The following is a 25,857-nucleotide window of genomic DNA, read 5'->3' as shown; positions in this document are numbered from 1 at the left end:
ACGCAATTGCCTGCTTTGCCAATTCTGGTGTTATGCCCCTGCCGCAAGATGCCACCAGTCCGATGTGTATGTATAAATATATTGACTAAAACGACACAAAGTGTGACTGCAGACTGGGTGGAGCCTGTAAAATCATAAATATTTGAGTACACTTTTAATTAATGCTGAATGTTTTCTCCAGAGTCAGCAAGATCTCCACCGACCTCAATAGTCTGATAATCAATGCTTGAGATTAATTAGCAGTAATGGGAACAATTGATGCAGGAACTTTTTTTCAGTAACACGATTGATCATCTCCATCTCTATGGGTGAAGGTGTGAAGCTCTGTAGTCTTCTGGCTCAGTTCCATGAGTCATCTGCAGACAACACGACTGGATCCAGTGTGCATCTTAAACACAGTGGAGACAGCACAGAAGACTGTCCTTCCTGCAGTGAGCCCCCTGAACTGTCCCTCCTTTACTGTCCCTCTTGCAAGGTCCCTTCTGTAAACTGTCCCTGCAGACTATCCCTTCTTTCCTGTCCCACCTGCTCTGCCCCTGCACACTGTCCCTTCTGCAGGCTGTCCTACTGTCTTTGCAGACTTTCCCTCCTTCACTGTCCCGGAGCCTGCTGCAGCTGAGGTGATGCAACCAGAGGAGGGGGCTGAGGATCATCCGGCTGCTGCCAGCAGAAAGGAGCCGACATTGGAGACCGATGCTGCCCGCCGCCGTGTGGAGTTGGGGGCTCGGTGAAGTGTTAGCGACCCGCCGATGGAAGTTACGGGGACTTTCACTGACCTCTCTCGGATGAAAAACTAGCAGAAGGTCGGGTAAGAAGAGTTTTTCAACCCACTGACACACCGCTGTCTCTATGCCGGTGGCTATGCTAACAGGGTTAGCCTAACGCTAGCATTAGCCCCCTCACGCTTTGGTGCTGCTCACTAGCAGCTGAGCTACATTAACTGAGCGGAAACAAACACAGAGACATATGAGAAGGTCCAGTTCACCACACAGACCGGTTCTGATGGTTCCATTGATTGAAAACAGCACGTTATTCTTTGGTTTAACATCAAACCAGATTTGAGTTCAGCTGTCAAGCTAGCTACATTCATCTGGACCTGTACTATGAATTATTCCACAATAAGACTCGAAGATGTGTGGACAGTGTCCTTCAACATTCAATGTAGATTAATGTAACTGTTTTCTCAACCGTTTTTACTGAATTCAGTTTGTATTTCTCCTGTAAAGTCAGGTTCAACGGTCATAGAGTTTTTAAAGTCTCTTGATAGTCTGGGGAAAAGCTTTATCATTATTGTTATTATTAATTGTCATGCAGTGACTGTGACTAATACACTGCTTATGTAAGAAAGAACACATGTTATTGATTTGAACAAACCATTGTGTGTGTCTTAATTGAGATTGACTGTTTGGCTTGAGAAGCTGTCAATGTATTTTACATCTAGCTTTTAGATTACAAATCGAAATAAAAAACAATATATTATGGTTCTACCGGATTTGTTGTATCTTTAGTATCTCTTTAAATTGTTCTTTCGGTCTAGCAAATCAGTTTCAATATAAATGTACGTTCTGTGCAGTGCTTTTACTTTGAAAGCGCGTGTCCAAACAGGAAGAGAAATGACTGGAATTCCCTGCTGACCTTAAAGCTAACTAGCTAGCTGGGTTATCTGCTTGGTTTAAAGTTGCTGTCTGGTCTCTACCATGGCAGCACTGACAGCTGCTCACTCAGCACAGTGGACCGGTGGTCTTCAACTACAGGTTTGGCTGATCACGTGTGTAACCGTGTGTCTGAAGGAGAAATTGTGGGGGCTAGCGTTAGCTGCGGCGCTAGGGTGGGTGGGTGGGTGTAGCCAAGAACAATGTAAATGTGCCCCCCACCCTGAGGGGAGTCACCAGTGGACTGATGGTGCAGCTTTCCACTGTTTCCTGTGTGTGGTTCAAGCTCTTCACTAGTGCAGAGCTCCCACCTGTGTGTGTGTGTGCGTGTGTGTGTGTGTGTGTGTGTGTGAGACTTAATCATCCTCACACACTCAGTCCATCATCTCTTTTTTTAAAACCAGTGGTAACCACAGATGTTCTCCAGCTTTCCTGGAAAAGAGCAATATTCCCCAGCCCACGCTTTAACTCAGGGTTCAGGAGATGTGACTTCAGGAAGATCTTCCCACTCGGCCTGATCTCCCCTTTTAGAGAGAAGTACTCTGAGGGAAACTCAGCAGTGAACTGACCCTAAGTGACATTGAAGGAAAAAGATGGGAAGGGAACTTATCTCCATGACAGATTTAACACAATCACACTCTTACATAAGTTTAAAGTTAGATTGTGATAAACATGCAAAAAACACACAAGGGAAAAATAGATAGCAGTTATGTATACAGTGTTAACAGAGGATATATTAGCAGAATATGTGGTTGGAAATTAGCCATTGAATTGCACTGATAGAAATGACAGCTGATTGGACAGCGTTTATGCTTTTAAAGTCTTCATTTATACAAATCTTAAGTCCTGTGGATGGTCATTCTCTTCCAAATTTTATGCTGATGTTGCAAATTTTTTTCCAAATGTTTCTATACATCGTCAGTGTTCTTTCACAGTAGGATTGAAATATTGAAATTGGTAATTTTCATTATATCAGAATGTTACAGGCTGTCTGTATTAATAGTGAGGTATATTTTGCAAATAGGAATTAAATAGACTGAAACATTTATATTGGTCTTTTCTAAATATATCGACCACTCAACTGACTTTACAGTACATTTTACCCATTCACACATTCATTCACTATATGCTACACTTTTTCTATCACACACCATTCTCACACTGCCAATTTTGGCCGTGGATCGAACCACCAAACGTCTGGTAATTGGACGACCCGTCCTGAGCCACATGAGCCGTATCAATTCGAGGGTTGACGTTGTCTGCTCCGTCTCAGGAAGACTGGAGCCTGCTTGTCCTTGCACACACAGTCACCCTTGTGAGGTTTACTTTTTTTTGTTGTATTTCTTTATGGGAGACGCCCCCACAGGAAGCTGTTGTTATGGCAAGGAAGTGCCTCCCCACAGTTAAAGCACGCATAAGGCAGGAGAGCAGGGAAGGGGTATTTATGGGTTACTCGACCACTACCACCCCCACCTCCTCCTCTTCCTAGACAGTTGTTTCTTTGGCCTCAGTCTCAGTGGCATGCTTTTGTTCAGCTGTCCTTGCAGGAACAGAACAAACACTTGTTCCTTTGGCGGGCCTTGGATCGAATCCATTGCATTCATTCACACTGTAATCAAATAGTGGAGCTCTATTTAGTTTGAATCTGGGAAAGTCTTAATGGCTTCTGACCTAGTGTTTTTTCTAAATTGGCGTTTCACAATGTTGTCATGTTTTCAAAAGTAAATAAAAGGCTTCTACGACATATTACCAGTAGATGGAGATCTTTTTTTAAAAATGATTGATAAACAAAATTAGAACATTTAAGATATTTGTATCTTCGTGGCGACTTAAATGTAGATTCTGATTATTCCAAAATAGATTTTCCTCCTTATCAGATTTATGTATTTGGCAAAAAATCCCCTAGGCTAATATATAAGGAAATGTCTCTGTGTCACACGGACCTGAAGGACAATGACCTTTTTTTTTTTGTGCAGTTTATCAAAGATAGTAGCTATTTTTATCACAATGTCATGAACAGTGCAATAATGCAGTCACCAGGAATGTTGCTTTTCTCTATCACACAAACAACACTGTTTTGACACAGTGTGATTCATCACAGATGTAAACTACAGTACTGCAAGAGGAACAAGTCGTTAAAAATTACATTTTACTACACTAAATCTAAAGGGACAGGCCAGTGTATATAAATCTGTATATGTATGTATGAATTATTGAATTGGCTCTAAAACGGGATGCACAGGCTTTGTGTCGCAGGTCATGTAGACCAACATGCTAAAGTGTGCACTGCCTTGCCGAGCAGAAGAGTGAAAGAAAAGGCAGCTGACTCTGCCCCATTTTGCTGCTCTGTTGGTCCCCAGCCTGCGCTCCCATGTCTATTCAGATCCAATGAAAAGAGTTGCGCTCTAGCAAGCATCGCTCTGTTTCAGACCTCTGCTTTGACACTCATTCAGCTATTCAGAAAGCTGGCTGCTTGCTGAGAGCACATGTCAGTACTTAGGGAAAACGCCCTGCACAATTGAAACATCTGTGTTATGGATAAATGGATAAATAGAGAGATACAAATATTACAGTAGTACATAGTTAGCAATGTAAAGACAGATGAGATTGAAAGGTAATTGAATTTCTAACCATGACATCATACGCACAAGGTATTAAGAATAAGCCCATTTAAGCATTACTGTAATATTTCATTTCTAGAACAATGTTGTGATTATAACATAGCAAGCTGAGTCCCAGTGATTGTACTGTCTCTTATGCTGGAGCAGAGTTAACTTTGTATGCTAATACAATGGGGCTTTAGACAGTTTGATCTTTATATTTATACCCAAAAGGTTCTTGTGTCAGGGCTGTAACTAATGATTATTTGCATGGATGCCTAATCAGTAAATTATTTTCTTGACTGACAATTTGGTCTGTAAATTGTCAAAAATAGTAGAAAATGCTTATTAACATATTCTAAAGCTGAGGCTGATGTCACCAAATTCCTTGGGTTGTCTAGTCAACACTATCAAACCTAAAGATACTCAGTTAGTTTAGTTATCATATAACAAAAATCATCTTGATTGAGAAGCTAGACTTGTTCTAATATTTAATGGAAAAATTGCTCAAGTAATCAATTATCATCAAAAAGCTCATGATTAAATACATCACGTGAACTACTTGATTAATTGACTTACATTTCAGCCAGTTGGTGAAATGCACACAAAGCAGAGAAGTGCTAAAGTCATGGAACATTGAAGCACAATAATAGCTTTCCAGGAAACTATTTATAGCTCCAGATCATAAACAATCCGTCAACATGTAATGTCTTGTTCTGGCTAAGATGTATTGATTTCTGTACATATGTGTGAAAACATGTTCTTAAAGTATGGCCATTACATAAAGCTTTCAAACTAGGAGAAGATATATATGGCCAACAAATTCCAACCTCGATGAAACATTTTGTATTAATCAATATCGATAATTATCACGATAAATGTCTTAGAATGCTTTCTTAAAGGTTTAAATACTTTTTAAAGAGATTGGCAGCTGAATAAATGTTGTGATTTCAAACTCTTCTTCATGAGCAGATAAAGACTTGATAAATACATCTGAGGCAGATCAAGTGTTATACCTCCTCACTATGCTTACACAATGCATAAACATTATATCGATATATATCAAACTTCTGTTATGATGCTGTTGACGACAACTGTTTTATTGCTCTGCCCTAGTCCAAGCCTGGTGGGGATGAAGACGCATTAAAAAGAGTATCAAATAAAACTGGAATGTTGACTGGAAAAAATATGCACAAAACAAGACTCCTCTGAGTATTATTTAAAAGTTGACTTTATATGATGACCTTTTCCCTGAAGTACAGGTCTGTTTTAGTGAATATAATATACCTCTGACCTACAGAGCTGTTCAGGCTGACCAGCTGACACAGTATTTGCTATGGACTATGGACTTCTATTGGTTTCTTTTGTGCAGCTCTTTGTAAACTTACACATAACTATCTATGGTCTCATGTGACTCATATTTTATAGCTGTGTTTTGCAAGGATGTTATTTTGAGTTCTTGATCCCCCTATTTTTATCTGTCAGTGTAATCATAAAACTCTTAGTAACTTTTCCTAAAGCTGTGTGTGTGTGTGTGTGTGTGTGTGTGTGTGTGTGTGTGTGTGTGTGTGTGTGTGTGTGTGTGTGTGTGTGTGTGTGTGTGTGTGTGTGTGTGTGTGTGTGTGTGTGTGTGTGTGTGTGTGTGTGTGTGTGTGTGTGTCTGTGTCTCTGTGTCTCTGTGTGTGTTGTGGTTTGCTCTGATGACGTAGGTGGAGCTAAACCCTCAGCATCTACGTCACTGGAGGCAAAGGTTGCCCTGACAGAAATAACAAGCCAAATAAATATATTGTCAACACAGAAAAAACAAAACACCTTAAGAAGTCACTTACAGAAGAAGACGTGGTGGTGGTTTACAGATTTAGAGTGACACATGTTCAGAGGGAACAGATGAAATCAATTAGTAAAGTGTTTGTCTTGAATACTATTGTGGTTTGGTAGCAGTTTTTTATGTTCTCTGGAAGTTTCAGCAGAGAGAACGAGCACATTATGTGACTGATGTCCGCTCATGTGTGCAGACTGCTCTGGCTGTATCAGATTTTAATTGTTGATTCATTTTGTGTGGATTCATTTAGATAAGCTTTCAAAGAAAAGTTTCAGTCAGTGAGTTGTCTAAACATTTATGCTGCTGCAACAAAATACTAGCATCGCAGCTTCCTCTTAAAAGTCTGCTTTACTGCTGATATCTGATTATGTTTATTTCACATCCAAACAACAAACTTCTGCTGAGGAAACAAGAGCTCTGTCTCTGAGTCAGATCGGAGCTGGGTTTCCTGCGTTTAATAAATCTCTTCTGTTCATTTTTTTCCTCTTTCAACAACTCCAAGATATCCAAGTCTGTGCTAAAGTACTTACTCTTTGTCTCCGGCCGAGTCCCAAATCCCTTTTTCTCGCTATCGTCGTGGCATCGATTCTTGGTCCCTGCAGACCGTAACACATGTGAAACACACTGGATAAGGCCTCCTGTGTTTTATACAAGGTTTTGTTGTATGGTTACAGTTGCAACACCTTGTTTACTGCCAAATGAATATTGGCAACATTTGCACAGATGACTCCAACACAGTTATAGGTGCTTCATGTTTCTGCATCACATGTTACTAATTCAATACAACCGTTAAAGAAATCAAGCTCCTACCCTTATTACATTTCTACTAGGAATGTTTGCAGGGTCATCAGGTTGTTTATACAGAGTAATGGTAATTGGGACCTGGTATGAATACATCTTGTTCAAACATGGCACTAAATGATTCTTTGGCAGTGAAAAATTAAATGTAGTGCATCGGAGCGGATTAGCCGGGAACCGAATCACATTTTTTGCCTCACAAAATATGACGTTGAGTTGTAAAGGTTCGAGCTTTCACTTTGACGTGTGAGGGAATAAACTTTTCCTTTTTTGGCTCTGTGGTTGGCTCAGCACAAAGCTAGTAACAAGAAAAACAGTTTGTTTCCCACAAGACCGCATTGTCCCCACAATATACACGAATGACTGCGGCAACCCACATAGATTAATAATAATCAGTGTTTATTAGGGTCATCATTGTTCCAGCCCGGAGCTGAGAGGCTCCACTGACTGTACTATCAAAAACACACGAGAGCCATCTAGTGGAGACATTGGTTGGCCAGTGGAAGCTGAGTTCACTGTTTATCTTGCATTCCTGTATCTCGGGTGGTCTCACATCTGCCTTAAGAGCTCCCAAATGTAACAGCAGTGAAGACAGAGTGATTGGATCACAAGCAGCAGAAATGTATCCTAGAATCATGGTACAAATATGAATAAGCAACATTTCTAACACTATTATCTAATACTCAAACTCTTTTGAATACACGTGAAATCAGAGACATGCAGATATTTCAGCCTTTCTGTCCCAGCTATTGAGGAGTGAGGCAGACTCTGCTCTCTAGTGTTTTGGGAACAGCCTCTGTGGAAAAAATTCCTCTTCCTCCCCTTCCAGGGAAAACTGGAGCTATCACTCTGCACACTGACATACATTACCCCCCCCCCTCTTTGTGCACAGATTGTACTGTAAATGTATCGACATCAGAGAACTCAGTATGAAGAAGTCAGTGCGGCCGGCGGTGAGTAAGGTGAGCGGCGATCGAGGGAAGGCTGAGGCCGCGGCCACCGCTGGCACCGGGAAGCCTGCAGCCAAGACCAGCAACACAGCATCACTGTCCAAGGTGAAACTCAACCTGTGGTGGAGCATTCAGCAGCGCATACATGTCATTGTTTTACCCTGCTTCCTTTTCTTGTATTTAAGTGAACGTGTCAAATATTTTGTGCTTTCAGGTGAAAAGCAATGATGATCTTTTAGCAGCTATGGCTGGAGGGAATCCTCAGTCAAGTAATGCTGTCGCCAAGACCAAGAGAACTGCCTCTGTCGGGATTAGTGCTAACAACCTAGACAGCAAGCCAAAGACAACATCAGGTATATCCAAAAAATCTTCCCCAGATACTGATTCAATACAATGGAAACTGCTTACAGTGATCTCTCTCTCTCTCTGTCTCTCTCTCTCTCTCCCTCCCTCCCTCCCTCCCTCTCTCCTGACTCTCTGATTGATGTCTCTGACCCGCTACAGTTTAAACAGCCTTTGACATGGCCGCCACATAATGATCTATACTTTTCTTGAATGAGTCAAATATTTCTGCGCTCACTCATTAATTCAGCCTGTCTGTCACGCTGACACACACAGTGTCATCGGACACATGTGTAAACTCAGACTGGGTAAAAACAACAGAATTTGTCCGTTTGGTGTGGTTAGGCTGGCAGTGTGCAGAGCAAATGATAGACACAAAGAGGAGCAGTAAATTACTGCCAGAGCCAGTAAAAACTGTAAAAAGTTTTTGTACCAGTGCAGGCCCCCCACCCCCGGGGCAGACACCCAGGGAGCCATGCGCAGCTCCACTAAGTCCGCTTACAGTGCTAATTTGGGGTCTTTTCATACATGTTTGGACTGAAATAAATTGCTTTTACAGTTTTTACCAGATTTGTCCGTTATTCACGCTGTGCACTGCCAACTGAAACAAGCCAAACCGAGTATGCCATCTCCTCTGACACTCCATAACCCTAACCCCACTTGAACAACGTTCAGGAGATTTTCCGACTCAGACCTGGAGAAAGTCTGGAGTTTCTCACTGTGACATTTGCGCTCACCCGTACGGCTCCTCTGGAGAATGCCAGAAGATTAGTTCAGTGCATGTGTTAAAGCAGATTATGTAAGAATTGTAAAGACAACCCTTTCCTCTCTTCCTAGGTACAGCATCCAAGCGTACAACATCTTCAACTTCCAAAGAGCCAAATTCATCACGAGACCGTCTTCGGACATCCAGAACATCAGCCACTAAGAAGCAGTCGGTATCAGGGACTGTAGCCGGGGATTTGGCGTCTGGGAAGCGCTCTCGCAGCCAGATTCTTACAGAGTCTGAGGGCCGCATGAGCAAGTCTAAATCAGACGGCCAGATCAGTGATAAGGTAGCTTTGGAGTCTAAAGTTAAAGACCTACTGGGTTTGGCTAAAAGCAAAGAAGTGGAAATCCTACACCTGCGTAGTGAACTGAGGGACATGAGGGCCCAGCTTGGGTTTGGAGGGAAAGAAGAGCCACCGCAGGAAGAAGCTAGTGAGGAAGAGAAGCCCCACGTGTCAGCCATCACAGCAGCTGATGTGGAGTCGACTCTGATTCTTCTACAAGAGCAGAACCAGGCCATCAGAGGGGAGCTTAACCTGCTGAAGAGTGAGAACCGCATGCTGAAAGACCGACTCAATGCACTGGGCTTCTCTCTGGAGCAGAGGCTGGACAGTGCTGACAAACTGTTTAACTACGCCTCGCTGAGCCCGGACCTGGCAGCAGGCAGTGGGCAGAGTGATGGTGGAGGCACAGGGACGCTGACCTCCTCAGTGGAAGGCTCCGCCCCGGGCTCTTTGGAGGATCTGCTCACGGGACACCAACATGGAGGCTCGGCGGACAACCTGGACAGTGAATCGAGTGAGGTCTACCAGGCTGTCACCTCCAGCGACGACGCTCTGGATGCCCCCTCTGGAGCCTCCTCGTCATCTGAGTCTGAGTGCGCCCCCAGCAGGGAGTGCTCACGGAGGGGCAGCAGTGGCAATGCCAGTGAGGTGTCCGTGGCCTGTCTGACTGAGCGCATCCATCAGATGGAAGAGAACCAGCACAGCACTGCGGAGGAGCTCCAGGCCACACTACAGGAGCTGTCCGACCTGCAGCAAATCACCCAGGAGCTGAACGGGGAGAACGAGCGGCTCGGCGAGGAGAAGGTGATCCTCATGGACTCCTTGTGCCAGCAGAGCGACAAGCTGGAGCTCTACGGTCGCCAGATTGAGTACCTGCGCTGTTTGCTGGATGAGCATCACATATCTTATGTGCTAGAGGAGGACATCAAGAGTGGCCGGTACCTGGAGCTGGAGCAGCGCTACGGTGACCTGGCAGATAACGCCCGCTTTGAGAGAGAGCAGCTGCTGGGGGTGCAGCAACACCTGTCCAACACGTTAAAAATGGCCGAACAGGACAACGCCGAAGCCCAGGAGATGATTGGAGCGCTGAAGGAGAGGAACCACCAGATGGAGCGCATCATGGAATCAGAGCGACAGGACCGGATGGCCATGGTGGCCGTACTGGATGAGTACAAGGTGGCGGTGAGCAGTGACCAGGCAGAGCTGAGCCGCTGCAGAGCCCAGCTGGACCAGGAGAGGCACAGGGTGGCCGAGCTGTACTCTCTGCATACTGCAGGGGACAAGAATGACATCTGCCAGCTGCTGGAGGGTGTTCGGCTGGCCAAGGAAGAGGCCGAGGCCAAAGCTGCAAAAATGCAGAAAGAGCTGGAGCAAGCCCACGTTGAACTCAAAAGGATGCAGGAGACTTTCAGTAAGGTCAGTTGAAATTGAATGTGTGGGTTAAAGATGCTAAGGAGTAGGGACGGAAATCGGCAGGGACCTCCCGATACGATACTATCACGATACTTCGGTGGCGATACGATATGTATTGCGATTTCTGTAAGTATTGCGATTCGATATTACGATTTCCTGGGATTTCCTTTGGTTATTTATTTTTTAAATACTGGACCATGGAAAAATGTTGAATCATTCCTTCAAATAAAACAGTCAAATTCACTTAGAGCTTTACCAGTTTTATTTCAAGTATTAACATTAACTTAATGACTGCTGGGCAGCCAATAGAGAAAATAAATAAAAATGTGCCCTATTATTGTATAGCCCCTGTCAACTGCACACAAACTGACAGATTAAGAAATGTATGCCACTTAGGCTACTTTTAAACAATAAAGAAAAGGTAAATTAAATAGAATGAATAAAATTTTACTTAAAATATAAACTTTGAAATAAACAAAAAGTAGGCTATAGTTGTTTGCATGTAGCCGATGCAAAGCTAGTGCTTGGCTATGTTTAGATTCTTGTGCAAAAACAAGAGCTGGTCAACATGCTCTGGGGTGATGTTGCTCCCCCAATATATCCCCCCTGGTATAAACCAATAAATATGTTGTTTTTTTTTAAATCGATTTGGGAGGCAGCATATCGATTTAAAATCGTCATTCACAAGAATCGCGATTTGTAACTGAATCGATTTTTCCACCCATCCCTACTAAGGAGGATGCAAGACGTTTTGTGTAACCAAAATAAGGGCATCATTGTCAATGATCAATACATGGTTTTACTTTGACAATCGCACAAATATCTATACTCTACAACACTCCCCATTTGTACCTCATCTGTGTACCACCAGAGAGAGAATAACTGTGCACATGTATAATCAAGACTGTACGCAATCCATCTTGTTGTGCTATAATATGACATTCCTGAAGCTTTGCTGCACATTAGTTAGATCATTTCTTCATGGCCTGTTAATAATGAAAATACTCTTCATCCTGTGTTTGCAGCTGGACAGGGAATACAGAGAGTTCCAGCAGCAGGTGCAGCAGCAGATGGCCGAGCAGGATCACGCTCTAGAGAAGCAGCGTGTGGACCTGCAGGAGAAGGAGACGGAGATCGCAGACATGAAGGAAACCATCTTTGAGCTGGAGGACGAGGTCGAGCAGCACCGAGCTCTCAAACTGCACGACAACCTCATCATCACAGACCTCGAGAGTAAGTGGGTCGGAAACGCACTCTGCAGATAACCTGAGTGCAAAACTTCTTCTAAAGGCCTAACGTTGACTGGGTCGTAGGTTTATACACCCTCAAGTTCAGTCATTTAGAAATTCATTTGTGTAAAAGCAAAACCAGCATATTCTAACACCTTCATTCTGCTCTGTACCACAGAAGATTTAATCTCCTGAGGCGTGTGTTTCTCTGTCTGTTTCTCTTGATTCTTAACCGCTAAGCGTCAACTTGTTTCTTCTCGTTTCAGACTCTGTTAAGAAGCTTCAAGACCATAAGCACGACATGGAGAGAGAGATTAAGATTCTTCACCGCAGACTGAGGGTAAGGATGCCGCTCCGGGGGGGAGGGGGGGTGGAGGGGGGGGGTGGGGTGGCGCAGTGTGGTTTAAAGACTGAGTTAACCTCGAGTCAAATACTTTTTGCGTAGAAATGGTTTGCTGTGAATTAGGGCTGCAAACCAGTGGTAGCAAATCTGCCATGCCTTGCTGCTTACGATACAGTGGAGACAATTATATGACCCAAGTCATCAATAGTTTGGGAACACTTTACATTAAATCTTTCAAACAAAGCTGATTTCAAGTGACACAATTCAAGCTAATGTCTATATATAACACTATTCTGACTAGTTTACACTTAATTCAAGGTATATTGAATTGAGGCAAATTTAAGAACATGAACTAAGACTAGTCAGAATGAATAGGTAGATATCTGAATCTGAAATTATATTCATAATTAAGTTGCCGATATGTGTAATGCATATAAAAAGAGCATTCTACAAGAAGACAAGGAAGTTGCTCTTCAAATAAACTGATGAAAAGACAAAAGTACAAACTACAACGTTTTCTTCTCACTAACTAGTAAATGTATCTGAAAACCAGTATCTAGTTTCACAGGAAACCAGTATGTAGTTTCACAGGAAACCAGTATCTTGATGATCTGATTTAGTATAAGTGTTGTTAAATCTGCTTCATCACCAGTGGATTAAATTAGTTTGAGAGATGTTGATTGTAGTGACAAACACACAGGGAATTATCACCTGAATTTGCAGTTTCCCTCCACAGAGCTTCATAGCATCTTATGTTTTAATTTACTGTCACTAATCCAATCAGCCTATTCTCAGACCCGACTGGTCAAATGAGCGATTATATAATTTAGCCGCAATAATGTTCAATTCTCGAATGTTATGTGTGTGTGTGTGTGCGTCTGCAGGAGGAGTCAATGGAGTGGCGTCAGTTCCAGGCTGACCTGCAGACAGCCGTCGTCATTGCTAATGACATCAAGTCGGAAGCGCAGGAGGAGATTGGAGACTTACGGCGCCGGCTGCAGGAAGCACAGGAGAAGAATGAGAAGCTCGGCAAGGAGCTAGACGAGGTCAAGACCCGCAAGTAAGAGCCACAGAGAGACGCCTGGAGTCTATCCAGCATTCAAGCTGACTTTGTCTGTCTAATGTTTCTACAAACAAAAGGAGGGGACATGTAACTGCTTATTCGATAATTATGCTGGATGCTCAGCAGTGAGGTTCACATCCATTTATCTGAGATAAACAGTAGAAAAATTACCTTCGCCAACCAAAAGACAGACTAATTCATAATATATTTTAATAATTTTTTATCTACATCATAATATAAGTTCCAGGGATGAGCCATTCTCAAACCATAGTGTAAGGTGTGTATGTGCTCTGAGTAGATACTGTATGCTTCCCAGGCAGGACGAGGAGAGAGGCAGAGTGTATAACTACATGAATGCAGTGGAGAGAGACCTGGCTGCTCTCAGACAGGGGATGGGGCTCAGCCGGCGTTCTTCCACCTCCTCAGAGCCTTCGCCCACCGTCAAAACCCTCATCAAGAGCTTCGACAGCGCCTCACAAGGTACCACACAACTCTGATTTGAAATTTTCTTGCTAATTGTTTTTTCGTATTTAAAACATGTGTGTGTGGTTGCTACTTAATCCTTATTCTTCCCGATGCTCTTTGATCTTTAATTTAAGCTTTGAGTGTGTATTACTGTTTCAAAGAGTGAAGGAACACAATGACAGCCTTAGGAACGAGTGCAGTGCCTGTTCTAACCTGCCTGTTGTGAATGGGTTGTTAACTTGTACTGTGGTGATGCTGGTTGCAGCTTTCTGTCTGAAACTGTAAAAGTGACCTGCGGTAAACTTAGAGCGGCTTGACTCAGCACGTTGCTCCTCTGAACCTGCCCTTTGTCATGAACTGCTGTTGTCGTGCCTGATCATGTCACCTACTTGGATGAGTCCCAGCAGCTGCTGGTACAGAGAGCTGGTCGCCTGTTTAGTCAAGGTCTATTAGTAATGAATGCGCGCATGTACAAATCGCACCAAATTTGACATTGCTCTTCCTTGGGCCCTTAATAACACCATGCCAAGTGTGAAGCCGATAGATGTGCGTTCCACATACAGACAGAAACACATTTCTTGAATTAGTAGACAAATGCTAATAACAATTTTAGTAATCTCACACAAATGTAGGGTTCTTTTTATTTCTTACCTAGAGTTAAACCTGTTCCACAGCCACATACTAACTGTCCTGTCCATGTGTTGACTTAGGACCTCCTACAAACGGGGCCTGTGTTACTCCCACAGCCTCAGCTGCCCCAATACCACGCACCCCCCTCAGCCCCAGTCCCATGAAGACGCCTCCAGCAGCGGCTGTTTCTCCCATACAGGTACAGGAGGGAAGACTTTGTCTTTATATGTTACTAAAATGTCATTTTCACCTGTTTTACAAAGCTGTACTTTTTAGATGTTATTTAGTGATGACATTTATTATATGGCCTCACTCTACAGCATGTAAAACAACATCCCTTTAGATAATTCTGTCAACACAATGTGAATACACAATCGAGAATGCACAGTGTAGTTTTCCACAGACCAAAGATGCCAGAACACAGAGATGTTGAGTTTACTATCATGTATGACAAACAAAAGAATCAAATCCTCACATTTTTGAGTTTTTGCTTGAAGACTGAATCAAATGATGAGTCAGTTACCCAGCACTGCCCTGTGAGAGTTACACATCCAAAACATGAGCCAGCTATAGCAGCTGTTTGTAGCTTTCTGACATTTGCTCTTTCAGATAATCTAATGATTCTTTTATCATTTTGCTTTTTATCTGAAGAAATGCAATGTCATACTGGCAATTCGGCAAAACTTTAAATCACTAACTTTGGAGATACTAAGTGGTCGGTGTCAAAAATAACAAAACAACCAAATATTTAACATACTTCATTTAACATTGTATTTATCTCTCAACACTATTCATGGGATTTGTTACACAGACAACTATTAATTATTATTTATTTCATGTTGTTTCAGAGACACTCCATAGCAGGGTCTATGTCAGCAGCCAAGCCGCTCTCGTCACTGAGTGATAAGAGGCCCAGCTACACAGACATCACCATGCCAGGTGAGTCAGCCGTCACCATGATGATTCAATAATAATGACACCTACTTCATTTCAGAACTATTGTTCTCAGTAATTTAAGAAAAACTGTCAAAAGGAAAAGGGCAGAATTGTGTACTTTGAGTTATGAGTCACACACAGGATATGGCTGTCCTCTGCTGTTCTTCTGTTCCTCACAGTGAACTATCCAAATGTTAAACGTGAATGGACGGGACAATCTCATGAGAAATAGAGGAAGTGTGTTTCCCCAGAGGCCTGGAGTTGGGAGTTAGCAGGTTTACAGAATGCTGATGTTATTTTTTAAGTTCATCAAAACACTAGAGTGGATGATAAGAGGGAAATAATGAGCCACCACGTACTATAGATTTTCCCTCGGTTCATTCTCACCAGTGATGAGTTCAAGTATTTCATGTGAACGTGCAGACTGGGCTGTAGCCTCCCAAGTTCCGTTTATTTTCCTCTGATTTATAGTTTTCTTGCCGAGCGAGTCGGCCTCGTGCGTCGGCCTCGTGCGTCGGTAGTGCCTGAACTCTGAGGAGCTGGAATGTGACCCTGTAACATCTTGTTTCAGAGGAAGTCGCTTACAGAAACACTCTCTATATGATGTAAATACTGTGATGTATCCACAGCTGAGCACCTTCTCAGGGGAACCCCGGCCGGCCGACCACCAGCAGCCCTCCAGAGGGTCTCCACCATGGACTCCACCAAGACAATCTCAGGTTTGTGATGCAGGTTAAATAACACACAGTACCGCTCTCTCCATTTGAGTTTAAAAAGCAGCCTGTAATGGTCTCCCCTGTCCCTAACAGTGTCCCGCAGGAGCAGTGAAGAGATAAAGAGGGAAATGTCGGCCCAAGACGGGGCCTCCTCATCCTCCCTGATGGCTTTGAGTGCAGCTTCCTCTCCGCTCTCGCTGTCCTCCTCCTCTCCCACCGCCTCCATCACCCCCACAGCACGCAGCCGTCTGAGGTACATCCACCCAGAGCACTGCCTCACCTGCATGTGGGGATACTGGTAGAAGTGAATCATGTTTTCAGCAAATGTGCTCAAGCTGCTAGTTTATATTCAGTGTGTTTCCATTCTCGTCAGAGATTTTAATCTGTCAACTGCTTGTGTGACATCGTGTCTTTGTACTGTGGTTGCGATTGGTCTACCGACAAAACATAAAACCCAAGTGATGCCAGCTTCCCTAGCTTACTAAGCACACAAGCTTACCGTATAATATATTTTCTGCTCCAATTTGATACATCTTCGTAAACGGTGGTAAAGTTTGTTTATATGTCTTTTGTGTGTGTCTACTACAGAGAGGAGAGAAAGGACCCGTTGTCGGCACTGGCCAGAGAATACGGAGGCTCCAAAAGGAATGCTTTGCTTAAGTGGTGCCAGAAGAAGTCTGAGGGATACCAGGTAGATTACCATCCTGTGGCTGGTTTGCACCAGACAGTCAAATATAACGCTTCTGCAGGAAAGTTAATTAGTCTGTAGAGTTCCAAAGACATGAGCTAACAAAACTTGTTTTCTGGTCCTCATTGAAGCTAGTGGTTTGAAGCTAAAACCCAAATCCAGTGGCGGCTCTATGATCTTTCTAAAGCAGGGGCCAAAGGGACCACAATTTATACAGGGGGGGAATTACATGTCTAACGTCCATGCACATTTCCTGTTTAAGTAAGGTGCACATTTACGTCATTCCTTGTTTCCTGTTAGATCTACAGATTTGAACAAAGCCACACATCATTAAATATATTTAGTTCCTTTTAATTCTGCACAAAAAAATCTTAATAAATTGTCGTATTCATTGTTATTATTGTTTTTTTTAAGTCGAATCACATGACAGACCAGGGCATATTGTTTTGTTGTACTCGAAACTGTGAAACAATTAATCAGGACTGCCAATCATAGCGATCTGTTTTACTGTCGTTAGCGACAGGTAGTAACATAGGATCAACAGCCTGATTAAAAATGGTAGAAGAGTGTAATGATGAATAAAAGGTCACTCGTTCCTTCATGACAAGATGAAGTGGCCTATACCAAATCTGTATTTTGTGGCATAATGCCAGTTCCCATCAACAGAAACAAGATGATTTATTGTTAAGTTAAGATGCAGCGGTTGATTGAGCGACAAAAACAATCAGCAGCACATAAAGTCAGCACCAGACTCTCTACCACTGGTTTATGATTTTTACGGTAGAGTTATTATAATTTTAATTATTTTAGATATTTGCTACTGATGTTCATGTCTGTTTGGGTGCTTAGTTACAATTCTGCAAAATATGAAAAGCAGGTATACATTGTCTCTGGTAGTAATTAGAGCTGATTGTGATAACTTTGTGCTAAACTGTCTCTCAGCAAGTGACGAGTCTGATGCAGCTTCCTGATCTGTGTAGAATTGTGTGTTATAGTCTTTTTTGATTTAGTCCTAATTGATTCAGTGAAGTTTAATACTACAAGTTTCAGGCTGCAATGACGGAGCAGCAACTCTTTTCAATCACTGTGCTGAGCTACAGTGACCTGATTAATATACAACCATTGGGTTTCCTTGTAAAGATTTCGATAAAGACGACCACAGGGTTGCCTCGTTCCTGAGACAGTTGACTCATGGAAGAACGTCTGCTCAAACATGGGCAGAGACAATAAAGGCCAAAGCATGGACTTAGAAATTACTTAAATGGCGATCAGCGGGTTTGAGACACTTGCCACACTGAAGGGATGTTTACCCCTTTTAACGGATGAAGGTCATGGTTACCATGGCACCTCATGCCCTCCCCAGGAAGTGTGCAACATTTAACACATCCTGTGATGCGCCACAGACAGAATCACTGTGCACTATCTAGATTACTTACTGTATGTGACAGTGACCAGACTCGAGCATCAAGGTACAAATAACCTCAGTGTTTGTTTGCAGCAACGGCTGTAAATCTGTTATTTTTAAAGGTCAGACGAAAGTTGATAGTGGAAAAGATGATAAGTGTCATTTTAATTCTTGGAATTACACTTTTAATGGTTATATCATTTTAGATATTTCCATGACAAGTACAAATATCGTGACCATAATAAGCACTCAGTGACTTTCAGGAAAATGTTGCTCCCTCTTAGTTTGAATAAGGAGCAGAAATTGTGTTTCTATCGATTTAAAACTGTAAATGTTCTGTCTGATGAAATCAAAGTGTAACTGGATCGTAACTGTGTTTTCCAGAACATTGATATCACCAACTTCAGCAGCAGCTGGAACGACGGCCTGGCCTTCTGTGCCGTGCTCCACACTTACCTGCCTGCACACATCCCCTACCAGGAGCTCTCCAGCCAGGACAAGGCAAGTGGAGTTCAGAGGAAAAACACAAACTTTCATTATCAGACTTTTTTATACCTAATGTGTGTTAAATCATTTAATTTCATCTCTCTTCCCTTCCTCAGAGGAGGAATTTCTCCTTAGCTTTCCAGGCTGCAGAGAGTGTGGGCATCAAATGCACTTTGGTAAGTTCTTTGAAATAACTTGTTTTGATTAATATAAATAAAAGTAAAAAACTGGATGAACTATTCCCCTACATCAAAGAAAGCATACTTTACCTTAATTTGTACATAATGTATACTCTAAGGAATGTGCACAGAAACATCTACGCAGATAATGTTGTCTGTTCTCTCCATTTTCGGAAAGCATTATTTTTGTGCTTGTCCCCTGGGTTTATTGTCTTGTTTTGAAGAATTCTTCTTTTTTCCATTCTAATCTAATAGGCTTTGCCAGGTCACAATGTTAATAAATGTTATTCACTGACTGACACACTCGATGATTAGCCTGACATGAACTACAGTATGTTTTTGTGATTGATGTGTGACGGCTGTTCTGCTTGAACCCTTATAAACCTCACTTACCTACTGTTGTGCCAGTCATTACAAACTAAAGCTGTGCAACCAAACATTGTACAAACCTCTCATAACTTTCAAATAGTCATGATTTTGATGCCATCTGTTTTTTATGTTTAGACAAATGTGTTATGCGTTTCATGTTACATCTGTGTACATCTACAAGCCACATCTTGTGCTCTTCATTAGCAGCTGAAGTTAACTGAGTGTTTATGGAGGTTGTTCAGAGTACACTCACCAAATGAATAGTCAGTGATATTGTTAAGTAAAACAAATGTTGAAATTGTGGTGTTTTAATTGTTTGAGCTGTATTTTTTCGGCGCTGACAGAAGCCCCCGATTGGCTGTCAATTGTCAGTCGTTAATCGCTATCTTTCAATTCATGTAAGACACGATCAGTGAGTTTCAACCATGAATCAAAGACTCCCATCTGATTTCCAACCTGCTTGAAATTGAGCTGTTGACATCTCCAGCTGGCTTTGAGTCTGGCTCAATTAGTTTTCTGTCGATTCAGGTTGTATTCAGACAGAAAAAAGACTGTGTTGTCCACTGAACCATTTTACCTCCTTCAGTTTGGTGTGTCATTCTGAGCAGGAGAACAGGAGGATCTTTCACACTCCTCATGTCTTTTCTCGCCTGTGTGTTTGTGATTAAATAGTAATGTCAGGGGATTTCTCCTGATGAGAGTGTAGTGTGTCATGCAGTATGAACTCATCACGACTGCAAGACTCTCAATCACACATCAGGAAGTCCTGTAGTGTGAGCTTCACAGTGATCTGCAGACTTTGAAGGTGTGCTTTCTTTTGTCATTGCAGGACATAAATGAGATGGTGCACACAGAGAGGCCGGACTGGCAGAGTGTCATGACTTATGTCACAGCCATCTACAAGTACTTTGAGACCTGACTTCACCACCTCGTCCACCCTGCTCCTGCAGTGCAGCCGGTGCCACGCCAGCCCTCCTGAGCTCTCAGCAACCTTTCAACGCCACAATCAACTGTTATACCTCACCGACCACCTCCCCCTCCCCACACCACAGTGACACCCAGTCACGCTGCATGCCTCACCTCAGTATTTAGCAACAATAAAGGCAGACCAGAGCCTCACTGGACGCAACAGCTACTCCATCCTTCCACTACAGCATAGGAGGCGCTTTGTGTAGCATCATGGTCCGAGGGCTCGTCTGTGTGTCTGCTGTTACACTAGTACGTCATCAGAATGGACTGGAGTGACGACGTGGAGCCAAGTGTGACCTGACCAGCGTGCAAATCCTTTAGATGATCTTTGGCTTCAGTTCACATCTGAAGCAGCAGCATGGAGAGGAAACCAAGAGTCTCAGTGCCTTCTACCTGGCTCTTCCGCTCAAATGCTCCGCCATTCTTAACCCATTTTCACGTCTGCTAAAGGGGGATTCCAGCAAATCTGACTTAATTGTTCTCATATGCAAGAGGAGATATTTTCATAAATAGTCAGTCTTTTTTCCTTTTGTTTGATTCAAACAGTTCATAGTGTTGGAATTCCCCCACAACCCTGTAAATTCCCTTCGAAACAGGTCGGACGGACGCAGCCTTTTTTGCACCAGACGTTACAGTGCGATGCAGATGCCTGTCGTTCATTGGATAAAGTGCCTGTGTGGCTTTGGACGAACTCAGCCCGTGAGCCAAACCTCCGCAGAGGCAGCGTGGAAGTGTCTTTTCACTACAGTCTGTGAAGCCAAAGGCCAGAGGAGTTGTTGCCAAATATATTTCAGAGCCTTTCAATGGTAGATCTCTGGCGTTCTGGTGGTCAGGACAGAGCGACGCTGCATGCAGCTTGGCCATCTGATCATTTGTGACTTTTCAAGCACAGAAATATGCTACGTTGTACGACACTACTACACTGACGTTGATCAGCCATAACGTCCTCTGATAACAGATTCATGAAGGTGGACTAATAGTCATATGATATGTGTGGAATTTTTAACGCTAATCTTACAACTTTATAATGTGAGTGTTTGCATTTTATAGGCCTGCATTTTGCCATCTTGCACTTAGACTTTCTTTAGGCACATACAGCATCATTTCATCATAACCAAAGTATGAGTAAGTAGACGATAGTTTTCTCTCATAAAGTGTGTTTTGATTGACTAGATAAGTTCTGTTTAGATTAGACAGCCTTAAACCTTTATCAGCCTGAGGCATTAATTAAAGTAAATAGTCTCTTACCAGGGACTTAATGTGGGGAGAATGTGCTCCAGTTTGTTTGGAAACCAGCTGACAGATATTCAGGTGAAGGACTCGTGTTTGTAGGTCAATGCAGCATCTCATTTCAGATATAGTTCAGTTATTTGGGAAATACATATTTTACCCTTCTTGCAGAGAGATGGATGAGAAGGTTAATGCACCTGTCATGCCTGTATCGTACATATGAAGCGAGAGCAGGCAGCTGGTTAGCTGAGCATGAAGACAGGAATCAAGTCCCTGTCATACATTCGTGTGAGCCTTCTCCTCCAATCTGCAAGCGAGGAAGCGAATTAAACATTTGCTTCCTTTTGCAAAAATCCCAGCGTGGCAATGTTTGGTGAACCTCTATCTGCGTTATCTGCTTCACATTTCTATATGTGTGCCTATACCCTGAGGGTGAATCAGCTAGCCTGGCTTACACCACAGGTGACAAGATCCACCTGCCAACACCTCGAACCTTCTCCATGTAAAATAGATAAGTTGTAGTTTCCCTGGTGGTTACGTGCTCATTTTGGTTTGACTTTTGTTTGTGGCTTTAAATTTGCTGAACGGCAGATTCTGTCACTTTTTGACAGCTGTTTCCATTCTCCACGCTAAGCCAAGCAGCTGCCGGCTGTACTTTCATACTTCATATGACTAACAAGCATATCAAACTTCTCGTCTAACTCACGGCAAGAAGAATCTAAATTTATTTTGCACATCAAGGATAAAACATGCACAAGTGATCGGCGAATCCATTGTGCCACTGTCTGACTTTGTGTGTTGATGCTGTGTTCGACAGGTAGTTTTTGAAGTTCTTAGTGTGATTGTCACTTCAGAGAAGCAGTGTAGCACAGTGTCGTTTCATTTGTCGGATTTCAGTCAGTTAACTGTGCCTCAGACAAGCTGTATTTATTTGCATGGTTTCCAATCATTGATGTGAGGTCACTGCTTTATTTGTGTGTCTGAAGTGTATCTGAATTCATTAGACCTGAGAGTAAGTAGATGCTCCGAGATGAGCTTTTCTGTATTCCACACTAAACGCCTGCCTTAACAGTTTAGTTGAAGTTCCTGCGAGTAACGGTGACGTTTCCGACCGCGGCCGTCTTTGCTCACCAGGCATGTGTGACGAGTGTTTTCTGAACCAAGTTCCCTCTTGTTTGTTCCTCTTGAGAAACTAGTTGCGTTTACAACTTTAAAGTTGGTTAAACTTTTGTCATGTGGAGGTGACTACACACTGTTTCGATTCGGAGCAGATGGCAGTTTCCTGCTGGCAACAATAGCGACGTCAACAGAAACCACATTGTAGCCACAACACCACTGTGTGTACAGACGCATCAGACATCCAGTGATTTCAAGTCACCACACAAGCCTGCAGCAGTGACACTTTCATTTTAAGTTCAAGTGTGTGAGTGAGTTATTTAATGACATTTGAAAGCATTGGCTCTCTGTTGATGGGTTTTTGTGATGCCATGACGCGGAGGATTATCAGCCAGCTGTTTAATTGTGTTCGGCTCAATTCCACCACTGGGCCCCACATGTTTTATCGCTCCTGTCAGGAACATCTAAGAGCTCCAGAGAGATTTGATGCCTCTCTTCATCCTGCAAGCGGAATGTGTTTTGATCGCGCTTTAGTGATCCCGGGGACTTTTACGAGGTCCAGTGCGTGCTGATGTGGACTATTTGATGAACATTGTGCCTCAGCCTGCTGAGGTGGGACCGGACGGCTGGCGAAGGCTTGGAGGCACATTCCACCTCCACACCAGCAGCCGTGAAGGACGTGTCACATCGTCTTGGACCTGAGATGATGCCCTTAAAGTGTAAAGCTTTACCGAAGCAAATGTGAACATGTCTGTTATGAGTTTAATGGGTCCACTTCATTTACAGCTACATTTATGTTTACTTGAAAATGCTCTGAGAATTCCACTGAACCTGCTTTAGTTTTTTCTTTTTGTTTCCATGTTGCCTTGTTTCTTTTCCCCCCCCTTAAGAGCAAATCCTGATCACGCATCATGCAGTGCTCAAAAGTTCCCATGGCAAAGTTAAAGCTGAACGAATAAGTGTGTGTGTCTGTGTGAGTGTGCGTGTGTGTATAAAAGGGACTAAGCTACAGTATTAAGTGCACACTATGATGATAATCAGTTGTTTAATAAAAGTTCGTCTGGTTTTATGTTGCTTAATTTTTTGGGCAATAGTAATAAAAGACCATATGAAACAACCAGGTTTGTTTGTGTGTCATTGTCGTAACAAATCGGTTTCAATTTCACCTGGTTACATTTGTATTACACTTATTGATAAATGGTGAAAAGTGTGTGGCATTTACACAATAATAAGGAAGTAAAGCTTATTTATGAGCACTTTTTACATCAACTAGCTGAATTTAAACTGGTATTTTTAAAACTGGTTATTGAATGATTCCAAACCATAAGCAAACCTAAAGATATAGATCGGGCACCTTCACAACAAGTCTTTACACTGGTGCATGGGATAGGTACTATATATAATGTAGTAATATGTAATCATTGGAGTGGTCTCTTTTAGTAGTGAGTCATGAACAGACTCATCTGTGCACACAGCACGGCAGCTTTTAACGGGTCCCCCCTGGAGAGGAAACATCACAATCAGCCTGAATATGGTTTATGAGGGAAGTGTGTGTGTACTCATGTTGTGGGGACCTTAATCTGTTTACACAGTCACATTATGAGGACATGTCTCCATTGTGGGGACAAAAAACAAGTCCCCATTACAGTTTTTCTCAAGTGCTTAAGCACGATTTTGAAAACAGGGCCCGGTGTTTCAAAACACTAAACACGATTGGCACAACCACACACCCAATCAGCAGAACGCCTCAGATCCTTTGCACAATGAAACACTCTTTTAAAAACTATACACTAATTTATCAAAACCATATTTTGTTACCATATGAAACACACACGTTTCGTATGACTTAATTCTGTTTGAACCAGTTACACACTGCTGCTGCTAACCTAAAACACTTTTAGCCATTCCAGTTCTCAGTGATTAGAGTCCTGTAAGTGAAGTACACAGAGAAAGTGCAAATAGACAATCAATTCACCAAACACTACACAAGACCAATGCTACAGACTCATGAAAATAGAATTTATTTCTGTCCATATACCCAAATCAGGCAACATGTCAACATGGAGAATCACAACAAAACCTGTCCCAGTTTTCATTCTACTACAGAAGTGTGCATAACACTGTAAGCTCAGCAAATATCAGACAAACAAAAAAATTCTGTTTCCAGTTCAGGTTTCAATAAGGACTACCTGAGCCTGGGGCCGGAGATCGTAAACCCTCCACCGCCATGCTGAGAAAAGCTCTTTGAATGGGTTTAGAAACAGAGAGTATGGTGGAAGGTATAGTGCTGGAAACTGTGGATGGTGTTGAAACCAGTTCTGGACCAGAGCAGGTGGAATGACACATGGTCCCAGATGATAGTGTTTTGCATCTGGTGCATGTGGTTTACAGCTGTGACGATGTTGTGCAATCTGTCCTAAAATGTGAGCATGTGAGGTGTGTTGTTAGGGCCCCTACTGGCGTAACGGAGGAGGACCCCATTCTGTGTAATGGCAGCGCAAAGTGTGATGTTACCCCCACGTTGCCCTGGGACACTGATTATACCCCTGTGGGCGTGGCCAATGATATTTCTGCCTCTCTTTCTTGCTTTTGTCAGGTTGAACCCTGCCTCATCTATATATATGAATTCATGCAGGATTTCCTTAGCATCCATCTGTAAAACTCTCCGAAATACAGTGAAAGACAAGATTGTGTAGTTCAGCATAGGTCTGGTATACAGTACATTTACATGATAAAGGTTACGTGTGCAGTATGCAACATCACAGTGCTAAAGTGAACAATACATCCTTCCACATACTCATGCTGCAGCCTTCTCCTCCTCAGTGGGTTCCCCCTCTCACCTTCACTCTTCTTCTTTTTTGAGCGCAAGCTTGGTTGAAGTGAGGTGAACTCAGCTGCTGCTTTTGTATAGTGTTGATTGGTGTGTCTAAAATTAAGCAATCATGTGTTTGCACACCCGATGGCTGTGTTTAACCAATTGGCTCATAGGGTGGTCATTTGACAGTCAGTGCTTAGGAATTGCAAGGAAGTGACATCTTCATATACTTCTGTGTCTAATGTATACAAGTGTGTTTAGTGTTTTGCAAATCACTGTGTGTATTGTTTTGCAAAAAGTGTGAAGCTGACATTATGCTTATAGTGGTGCAGATCTGGGCTCATGTTATGCTCCTTGAGTGTAAGGTTTTGATAATTGTGTAATACTTTTGATTTTAGTGTTTAAGCAATTGAAAAAAACTGTAAGTAAATCATGACATTTTAAGGTGAAGATGAGGATTTTCACACTAAAAGAAATCCCTTTTTATTTTTTAGGGTGGAGGTTAAGGTCAGGTTAAGGTTTGGCTCAGGTAAGTAGTAGCACTGGTTCATGTTAGAGGAAGTCTCCAGGAAATCAATATATGTCAATG

The 25,857-nt window shown here is 42.7% G+C and overlaps 1 protein-coding gene across 1 annotated transcript; it reads left to right on the top strand.

Annotated features, from left to right (window-relative positions):
• The first annotated feature begins 685 nt into the window (after positions 1 to 685).
• On the top strand, positions 686 to 23,570 carry specc1la (sperm antigen with calponin homology and coiled-coil domains 1-like a). Its single transcript, XM_061071998.1, has 16 exons — positions 686 to 808; positions 7,765 to 7,927; positions 8,037 to 8,175; positions 9,002 to 10,632; positions 11,655 to 11,862; positions 12,125 to 12,198; positions 13,086 to 13,261; positions 13,581 to 13,744; positions 14,440 to 14,558; positions 15,208 to 15,298; positions 15,925 to 16,014; positions 16,105 to 16,264; positions 16,600 to 16,702; positions 18,489 to 18,605; positions 18,707 to 18,766; positions 19,968 to 23,570. The coding sequence occupies exons 2-16, from the start codon at positions 7,802 to 7,804 to the stop codon at positions 20,055 to 20,057; spliced, it is 3,348 nt and encodes a 1,115-aa protein (XP_060927981.1). The 5' UTR covers positions 686 to 808; positions 7,765 to 7,801; the 3' UTR covers positions 20,058 to 23,570.
• The last annotated feature ends 2,287 nt before the right edge of the window (positions 23,571 to 25,857 follow it).

Source organism: Limanda limanda, chromosome 5 (genome assembly GCF_963576545.1).
Source record: "Limanda limanda chromosome 5, fLimLim1.1, whole genome shotgun sequence".
NCBI classification, from domain to species: Eukaryota; Metazoa; Chordata; class Actinopteri; order Pleuronectiformes; family Pleuronectidae; genus Limanda; species Limanda limanda.
This window is presented reverse-complemented; position numbering and strand designations above follow the sequence as displayed.